General features: G+C 49.2%; 1 protein-coding gene across 1 annotated transcript in view; it reads right to left on the reverse strand.

Annotated features, from left to right (window-relative positions):
- Positions 1 to 4,606: 4,606 nt before the first annotated feature.
- Positions 4,607 to 10,087, reverse strand: part of MARCHF3 (membrane associated ring-CH-type finger 3) — a 149,288-nt gene continuing 143,807 nt past the window's right edge. Inside the window, exon 5 of the mRNA XM_007463731.1 lies at positions 4,607 to 5,546. Within this exon, the coding sequence (XP_007463793.1) occupies positions 5,388 to 5,546 (159 nt within the window). The 3' untranslated portion in view covers positions 4,607 to 5,387. The remainder of the gene's footprint in view (positions 5,547 to 10,087) is intronic.

The following is a 10,087-nucleotide window of genomic DNA, read 5'->3' on the forward strand; positions in this document are numbered from 1 at the left end:
AAACTCAGCCGCTACTGGGGGCCGTCTAAAGTGGTATAGTTGTCCTGGAGAACCATACAAAAATAGTGCAATTAAACATGTCAACATCCTATAGCCCAGCATTCCCACCGATCAGAGCAGAGGAACCCTCCAACAGGGCTTTAAGGAGACGGGTAAGAGGATGTCCATCACAGCACTGTTGGATGTGGCAGGGAGTTGGAGGTAACATGAAGGGAATGGAAAAGGAAATGGAATTCCAAGCAGTCATTGGAAGCAATTAACTAGAGGCACATGCAGCCCTGAGTCGCCATGGAAAGAGGGGCCCTTTAACTGAGATGCCATGTGGAGAGAAATCACAGGAGAAGCACCTGGGCCGTCTGATTGTCTGAGACATACAAGTGCGACCAGAAAAGGCACTGCCCACAGACTGCCTGGCTGAGCCCTAGCCATCCCACGAAACAGTGAGGTGCCATAGAATGGTTGTTTGAGACCACTAAATTTGGGGGTGTTCTGTTAGGTGACAATGGATGAGGTCATTGTAAGGATTAAAGGAGGTAGTTTTCAAAGTGCTGAATAGCGCATGGCTCGTGGGAAGGGCTTGGCTCTATGTACACATTTGTGGAATAAAATAGAACAGGGACCTATAGAGGCTGACGGTGACAGAAACTGTGTCCTGGGCTAAAGTATAGGAGTAACTCAATTCTCCGCACCTGGTGCCCACAAATAATATAAAATAAAACCTACGATAGGTCCATCTATTCATTTCCTTGATAGGGTAACTGTGGCCCAGGAGGTGAAAAGTGTATCCAAAAAAAAGTTTTTCAAAACGACGCAGGCCTCCCTGAGCCCATCTCTTCTGCTGTCTTTGTGCCCGGAATTCAGAGCCTCCAAGAAGGCACTAGATATATGAGCTCAGTGACTCACGAGTCCCTCATTTCTGGGAACACAGACAACTGATGGACTATATTTGTTTTCCTCTGCAGTGCTAGAGCCAGAACGAGCACATTTTTTATCCGTGATGAATTCTCAAGTAGCCATAGGCTCCAGTATAAGGAAATGCAAGGGTAAATGAAATCCACGCATAATTCAAAGATCTCAATCAAGTCAGCCATTTCAACCTCCAGAAGGATCTCTTACAATTCTTTTTACTCCCAAACACAGTGTGCTCAATAAATATGTGTTGATTATTTAAAATTAATCCCTCTTCTTTTTGAAAAGGATTTAAAGCCATTTATGGTCCTTCAAATCATTGATCAAAGTTGTTTGTCAAAACCCAGGCGATCGCCTGGACGGTAGCAACAGCAAGTGGAAGGAAGGGGTGGGAAGGGTGCTGATGTTCATGCGTGAACTGCTTACTGGGCACCTTACAAACCTTACAGGGACTGTCTGAGGTAGGTATCGTCCCCATTTTACAGAGGCAGAAACTGAGGCTTACATAGGTGGGATACCGCCACTGGGACACTGCAGAGCCCGATTCTAACTCAGGTAGCCTGAATCACAGCTGGTCCTCTCCCACTCTGTCCCACTGGGAAGCAAAGATCCAGACTCACCCCAGAGCAACTCAACAGCAAGGGGAAGGCAGTATGTCCCAAAGCCAACTCCAAGACACCAAGACTTTTGTAAAGTCAGAAAAGGTGGACTGTGGAACCTAATAGTATATTTCTGCAGAACTGACACATTTTGGAGAGGGTCTGCAGTTCCCTGGGCGTCACTATTTAGAGCCGATTTCTCATGACTGTAGCCTCCGTGGCAAGAAGCCTCCAGCTGGCAGCCTGCAAGATCCTGCGTGTGCGTGGCTGGGAGGGATGGCGTCCAACCAGGTCCATCCTGGTCCCAACCTCTCCACCTAAAATAATCCCGAACCCCGTCCCCACCCACTGACCCACTTCCCATCCCACTTAAGCCTGCAGAATCACAACCTGTAATTCTGATCCAGCACGAGGGCTTTCTGGCTGGTCTGCAGGGAGCTTCTGGGAAGACATTGGATGAAAGCGGAGAGGAAGCATGTGCCGCCGATTCCCTTCCCCAGGTTGCTTCCTCCTCTGGGTCTTTCGGCCTGAGGACACCCCCTGGGAGGGCAGGTTGAGGACAGAGGTTTTGTGCGCACCAGGCCTCTCTGTAAGCTGCGTGAAGCTTCGGGGCGAGGCAGACCCGGGCCGGGCCCAGGCCAGTGCCAAGAGGGGAATGAGAGGCCCCCGGGGTAGGAAGCCTCCAGCTGGATGGGGCCCCAGTGCAGGTAGCTAGGCTGCTGGTTCACTTCCATTTTCTCCTTTGGCTTCTCCATGTCCTCAGATGGGTGACTTTCACTGAAAATAAAATGACTGTGGCTACAGCCCAGCCGCACGCAAGTGGCCACCCTGGGTGCTCGGAGCACAGGGAGGGAGACCTGGACACGAAAGACAAATACACGCAACTTCCAAGTCATGCCATTTATTTTTCCTAATTGGGTTTCACAGCCCGTCTGAGCTTCTGCTCAGTTCTCTGAGGAGCCGGAGAATTCGTGTGAATGCTCTGTGTCCCTGTCCTTCCCCAGAAGAGAAACAGGCAGGCACGTGAGTACACACAGGGGCCAGTGAGAGTGCCCTGCACTTGATTCTGTTGTTACTTTCCTCTCTGACTTCACTGTGACACACGTTTGTCTCCATCTAATATTCTCAAGAAAAATGGTCCGGACAGGATACGGCGAGGGACGCGGGGAGAGGACTGTGTAAAGGGGTCGGTGGAGGGAAGCAGTGAACCAGTAGGATCATTTACCTGCCCCTCCTCGTTCCTTTTCCTGTTTCATTCTGGATCTTTCAAAAAGAAAGAAGCAGAGAGAGCGAGAGAGAACAAGGCTAGCAGGACCACTGGTAACTCGTGCAGCACCCCGGTTAGCAAATGCACCCACCTTCGGACAGGTTCTGCGTGGCTTGTTGACATACACAGAGCCTGGACCGAAGCTCCCGCTGCCTCTGTCCTCTTGGCTGGTGTCTTGTGCTTATGCTGCAGTTCCTGGACTATTCCACCTTGAATGACCTCAGGGTTAAAGGGCCAAGAGGGGATGAAGTGTCTTGCAAGAGCTTTCAGAATCCCAGATGGGCCCTGGTGCTGTGGAGATCAGAGTCTCTCACTGGGCCGGGAGGCATTGATGCCTCCCTTGGCTGCCAGGGTGTCCTGCCCACAACCCCACTTGCAACCCACTCCTTGCATGTGGACTCTGCTTAATTTCCCGGGGTGGGAGTGTGCACTGCGGGGAGAGAGGCATGGCCCAGGCACAGTACTACCGTGCCAACCTTCCCAGCCCGGAAGCCCCAGCGAGCTGCCGGAGAGGGACCTGCCTGCTTTTGATATTTTGCTTCATTACATCTCATCTCATGAACCAAGACAACAGGAATTTTCTGCAGCCAACCTCAGGAGGAAATGATCCCGGGAAGCTACTGCTTCCTTCATTCATGGAAACAACAGGGAGGAGAAAGGGCAGGGTTCTCTCATGAATGTTTGCACCACTCCGTTGAGAGGCTGGTTGACCAGACAGCTCAGGGACCAAGGCTGGGTGGACATCGTTTGTCAACTATATTACAGGGCTGCAATTCACACGCTACCAAGCTGGACTCTTGGCTCTGGAAATTTAACGTGTGACAGCTGCGTGCAGCCAGTGGTGTCCAGCATTTTAGAAAGGTCAATTAAGAAACGGTTGATGGTGGTGCAGCTAATGACAGCCCAGAGGGGTGAGCAGGGCTGAATAAACAGAAGGGCTGAGACATATATTACTGGAATTGAAGTGTCGAAGTGAAGCGTGGTGGGGGGAAACCTATTGTCACAGGCCATAAAGCACATCTGAGTTTTGCAGCGGAGAGCAGTACAGCTGTTTCTTTCCCCAGGCAGCGCGGGGAGCAGTCTGTGAACGGAGGGCTCGCCAGACAAAGGCGACACCTGCATCAGCTTGATCAATCTGCAGACAAAAATCGTTACCCTCCTCACTGTCTGTTCCTTTGCACTTCCTGGAGCACGAGGCAGACGCTGGAGTGATAGTTGCAATGTGGGTCATGTTCTAGAAATCCATATTTTAAGCATTCCCCAAAGCTGGGCTCCGTCTTCTCTTCAGGGCTGTGGGTAGGTGGGCGGACAGGAGCCTGAGTGCCAATCTGAGCGAGTGCTCTCCTCAGGCAGCATGTCTGCCCCCTGGCTTCGGTGGACACACAAAGGCAGGGAGCAGTCTAGACCCTTTACACTGCGATGGATAAAAGAGGGACATGGAGCCTTTAGAAAAAGCCTATTTCAGCCTGTGACAGAATTGGCTCATGGTTGGGGGAAGGTACTGCGTGGGGCCTTTTTCTCTGTTATTTTGGAAAATCAGACAAAGGGGTCTTAGACTGCTTGGACAGGCTTTTTTGGCCACGACTACCTGTCAAGCCGGAAATTCCGCAGAGCAATGGGAATGCTAATTGATATGCAAAACAGGTCCAGGGTTCCTAGAAATGTCTAATGATCCTCCAGTTCAATGCGAAGAAGGATTAAGACATGCGCTAAATGAAATGGGAATAGGAACACCAACCTTTTTGCTTTTGCTTTTTTTTTTCCTTTTTCAAATCTACTTTGGGAAACTTCACAGGTTTTGTGATTTAAAAAAATAGTATTGCAATCAGTGGGGGTTTGTCTTTCACACATTGGATATTTATTATTAGAAAATAGCTTCTATCAGCTGTCATTACCAAACAAGTTGAAAGGAGCGTGCTTCTCACCATAAATTGTTTTTCTCCTTAATGAAATTTAAGTAAACAGTTCACTGTGGGGAGAGTTGCCACGCTCGTTTTTCCTTTAAAAACTGAATAATTAAATGAAGTTGAGTACAAAACATCCTTCAAATATGACTTGTCCTGCAGCTGCTACGCTGTCCCCTTGAGTAATAGGCATGGAAGAGATGGAAAAGACACTCAAGCTATCAAATTACCCCAAAGAATCTACAGTAGAAACTGGGAAACAAACCAACGAACCCAAACAAAACCCATCCAAACCAACCATGAAATCAGTTTTAACATTGGCTTTTCAACTTTGATTATCATCTAAGTTTAATATATATATATATCTATATATATATATTTGAAATAGTAATAAAAAAGGAAGAGTTGAATTGCATCCTTAGCAGGACAACCTTCCTCATATGTTAAAGAGGTGTTCAGAAAATTCCATACAGTATCTGCTAAATAAACATGTTTGGCAGCTTAGCAAATATCATATGATTGCAGCATCCATGATTTGAAGTCAAAGAGCGATTTGCTTTCTTCAGGCGGAGTCTGTTGCTCAGGGCGACATGATAACATGGCTCTGGATGTTCTTCGACCCACGGGCTCGAGGAAGGGTTTCGGGGTGGCCCAGTGCAGAAACTTCCAAACCCCAAACAACAAATCAACCAACCAAACACACAAACATCAAACAATCGTCTCCTTTGAGTTCCTCTTGACAGAGTGGAGGCCCAGCAAGGACTTCTGGTTAGAAGGGACGTTGACAGACTTTGGAATGAGGAGAATCACCCTCTGATTGGTCCGACGCCATTCATTGTACAATCGACAGTGGTACCTAAATGACACCTGGGGTCAAGAGAGGAAAAATAAGGGAAGGTTTCAGGTAAGCGGAAGCTGATTATCAATCCAAACAACATACACGCCATTTAAAACAGCTCCAAACAGCAGTACAGCGGGGCAAGAGCCAGGGGGAACTGCTGTAGCAGGCAGCTGAGCGCTGGGAGACTGGCCCCAGCCACAGAGCACCCACGTGTGAACAAGGGGCAGGTCTCTCTCGTGCCTCTTCAAACTGGGTAAAATCGGAGTATTAATAGGAAATGACGTTCCTCCCGAGTTTGGATTTATTTTCAGGATAGTGCTCTGGGCCCCAAAGTATCAGTGGGGAAGAAAGTTGGCTGGGGGCAGTGGGCAGAGTAGGTACGGCGCCAGCCCTTGCCCAGCTATGGGACTAGGCAATGTGCCTTTCTGGTCGTCAAGTTTCTCTCTGTTAAATGAGAGGGATGCTGGGGCTTCACGCACCCTTCTGTAGGTTGGACACTGCACAACTTGAAGGACCCCATTCATGGTATGATAGGAAGGGCACCCTTTGTACTGTGCTGTGGACAAACTGAACAACTGTACTTGGAGGCCCCTGTGGGTGATCCCCATTGCCTCCAGCTCAGTCCTTCCATGGCGTCCAGTGGGGAAGCTTTGGCCTGGGCACCAACTCCACTGATGAGTTCTTCCTGAGCTAGTGCCTGTGCCCACCTCAGCGTGGCATCAGTGCCGTGTACACCACGGCACTTGTTTCTCTCTCACCCTGCACTAGAAGCATGTTGGGGGCAGGTCTTGTGTTGTATTCATCTTTGCATGCTGTGTACCTATCACAGTGTCTGGCGCTTAGGAAACTGCTTAGTTAAGTTCACTGAGTGAATGGATGAGTGACTAAGTATCCTGTACCTTCTAATTGCAACACTGCTTTAGATTTAGGCCTCTCTTACATGATACAGGACAGCACGAGCAGTAAACGAATCATCAGTTGTGACATAACTTGCCCCCAAAGTGCTTGCTTCTTGTGTAAGTATACTGGAATGAGATGCTTACATCTGTGGTTTGCTTTGGAGAAGGCTGGCACAAAGCACTGATGAACCGCCCAGGAAATTCAAATAATCTGTTCTTCTGAAGATGTACAAACTGCCTTTAAAAGTGGAAGTAGGTTCTAGTTTGAGTATATCCAGATAACTAGGTAAGTGCTGGGGAGGAAGGTATCCATGACCTGAGAGTGACAAATTATCCAGGTATGGGCTGTTTAACCACCTGGGTTGTGTGGGTCATGTTGACCCTGGTACAGGGCCTACGTTGGTCAAAGAGTGGGCTGACCCTGTGGTTTGGGCTCAGTGTTTCTGGAAGTAGAGGAGAATGCAGGCCCTTGATCAGCAAGGGCTTGTTTGACTTCATGGCAGGATCATGAAATCCAAGGCCACTCAGATTTCTGAGGCTAGAAAGCAGATGCCACAGGCTGAATGCCAGAGAGATTTGAGTATGAAAAGAAAAGCTTTTAAACTCACACAGAGTTTTTCTCCAAGAGGCTCTGAGCATGCCAAAGTGGATCAGAGGTTTTTTTTTTTTTTTTTTTTTAAGCTTGATTCTCTTTTATCTGTTCTGTTCTGTCCTGCTGCTGCTTGGTGCTACTCATGAATGTAAGAGGCAGGCTGGAAAGCATGCTGTTCCGGGCCAAGGGCAGGGAAGGTGTAGGAAACAGACAAGTACTAATGAAGAGCGGAGGCAGTACAAGAAGTCTAGAATCTGGAAATATTACAGGAAAGCTGGATTTGAAATCAAGAGTCTGGGATGTTAAAGAGCTGCGCATGCTTGGCGTCTTCAGTAAGCAGCAGAAGCAGCTGCAGCTGTGCGCAGGAGGGAGCAGCCTGAGGGCTCCGGGCGGGCACACCGGGCTGAAGCCCCATCCTCTACTGATGTCTCCGTGCCTTTGGGAGGGTTGTTTGCTGCCTCCAAGTCCCGGTATCCTCGTTTGTAAACTGTGAGTAATGATATCAGAGATAATGCATAAAGAGCACTTAGCACAGTGCCACTGCCACACGTTAGCGTTCTTGGCCTGTTATTTCTGAGGGGTTAAATCTGGAAAAGAAGATAACTTTGTGACACTCCTTCTTGGATACAGGAAACTGGGGGCAAAACGAAAAAGAGAGGCTGGGCTATTTCCTTGAAAGCCCTGCTCTCAGTGTGCTCGTGCAGGCCATACCACCTGGGAGCTTGTTAGAGTGTGACACCTGTGGGCTCCGCCCAGACTTACGGAATCAGAGCGTGCATTTTAACAAGATCCCCTGGTGATTCGCACGTAAGTTCAAGCCTGTGAAGCACAGGGGAACGTGGGGAGTCCATGACTTAGCAGGTCTCCTGGTTCCTTGGCCGGGAAGTACGAAAATCAGCGCGCTTGTTCGGACAAACGAACGAGATCTTACTATGCATTAATCTATCTTGATTGCTGTTCACCACCATGTCAGCAGGCAAATTCAACCAATAAGAAGAAAGCATCATGAAGATGACACCGCGTCGGGGAAAATAAAGGAAGGTAGGTGCAGGGCAGAGGGACCATGGGTTTGCAGTCGCCCTGGGTAGTCCTGGCTTTGGTCTCTAGGAGCGCCAAGACACTCCCTCCCCTTGGTGGAACAGAAGAGGAATAAAGCAGGTTTGATTTAGAGCAATAAAGTGGCAGTGAGGAAAAAGTAAACAACATGAAGGAAGGAGCTATGGCAATAGTAACACTGGGAGCTTGATTTAGATATTTCTTAAATTTCTGAGGTTTTAAAGAAAGAGGGTGAAGAAAGAGCACAGGGCCACTATTCTAAAAACACTACTCTTTATGGGATGGGTTTCTTGAAGTGTCTTCATTTCTTCATCCAAAGGCTGTTTATTAACCTCCTGTCACGGGCAAGGTCTGCACAGAGAGCTGCGGTCATGTGCATGGCACACAGAGGGCTGGAGCATATTACCATCACCTCTCCCTGAGGGAGGTGTTGGGCTGCACTGAAGCTTTGCTGTAAAGTCACAGCAGGCTTTGGGAAATCTCATTACGAATTTTGATTCTGCCCTCTCGGGAGTTTATGGTGCGACGGAAGCATATTGGTGGGGCCAGGGCTTGGGCAGCTGCCTTCCCAGAACTGGGCCCAGCTCACTGACCTGTGATGGCACCATGGAACGGAAGAGGGCGGCGCGGCTGTGAATCAGCCACACCAGGTCGTGCTGGACACCCTCGGGGTGTGTCTAGACCCGCCCCACAGTGAGCCTTGCCGGGACAGTGTTCTGTGGGACCTTCCCCCTTCGTAAAGAGATTTTAAATGATTAGAATGAGATTAAATGATTAAAAGAGATTTTAAATGATTAAAATGACTGGGAGTCAGCCAGTGGAGCCGGAGCATCATTCATTTCATCCTGTGATTAAACTGGTTTCTGGGCTGCGCACTGGTTGCATCAGCGACGTGGTGGATGGTGGTACCTCCTGGGGGTCACTGCACGTGGGCATCGCTGCACTGGGCTAATACACATCCTATGTGGACAATTTCTAAATGCTTCATGTGGACTCAGTTCTCACCTACTCTTCTTGTGTCTGTCCACGGGCTTCAAATGGTTGGTGACATGCACAGTGATGTTTCTGGGGCACCTTTCCCCCCACCCCCCAGCTCTCAGGGAGGAGGTGGTAGAGGTCTTGGCCTCCTGGGTCCCAGACACCTGTGTTTCCGCACAGTAGGTTCCAGAACTCCCCAAGTCTGTGTCAAGCCTGGGCCCTGGTGGAGGCAAGGAGCTCCAAAGGCACCCGCAGGCGAGCAGCACGGGCGCGGGTCCCTCCTGACAGCGCCCGGTGAGGCCCTTCCAGGAGGGCTCCTCCAAGGAGCCGGGCTGGGACTGACACTGTGTTTGTTTATCTAAGACATTTTCACAGCATATTCTCCTTAAGCTTGACAGCTTGTTTACAGTGCGATTCTGCTGGAGGGCAGTTTCCAAGTGCTGTCAGCTTCTGAATTACGGCTCTTGCTAGGGCCGCTCAGTACAGCACTTATCTGGGAAGGAGTTAGTCTAGATTCGATAACCTGCTGCCGAGCTATGGCCGTGCGTTTTTCACACCCAAGGGGAGAAGCGCTTTCTTTCCCTCCAGCTGCTAGGCATTTTACAGGGAGCCGGGGGCAGTGCAGGATGTGGTGGAACACAGCAGTCAGAGGAAGAAAACCCGTCCTCTGCCAGATGCTCTGATGGATGTTCCCGAAGTCATCCCATCTCATCCTCACAATAGCACATTGGCCCAGGGGTTAGCAGTTGTTTCCCCAAGTTTTTGCATTAGGAGAAAGATGCTCAGAAAGGTTAGGGACCTGTTTGAAGTTACACAGCTATCAGGATGCTAAACCTTGGGTTTAAACACAGAGCCTTTGGATTCTGAAGGGATGTGCTTTTTACCATGCAGCACTGCCTTTTGGAAGCATTTCTGGAATGACGTATGTTATCAGTCTCCTGAAAGAGCCACTCTGAGGACCTTTCCCTCCCAAATTTTCCTTTCACCTGGGATGAGAGATGAAATAGGATCACATCCTAGGTAATCTCTTTTTCTCTTTCCC

The sequence above is a fragment of the Lipotes vexillifer genome, unplaced genomic scaffold, assembly GCF_000442215.2.
Source record: "Lipotes vexillifer unplaced genomic scaffold, Lipotes_vexillifer_v1.1 scaffold1616, whole genome shotgun sequence".
Classification (NCBI taxonomy): domain Eukaryota; kingdom Metazoa; phylum Chordata; class Mammalia; order Artiodactyla; family Lipotidae; genus Lipotes; species Lipotes vexillifer.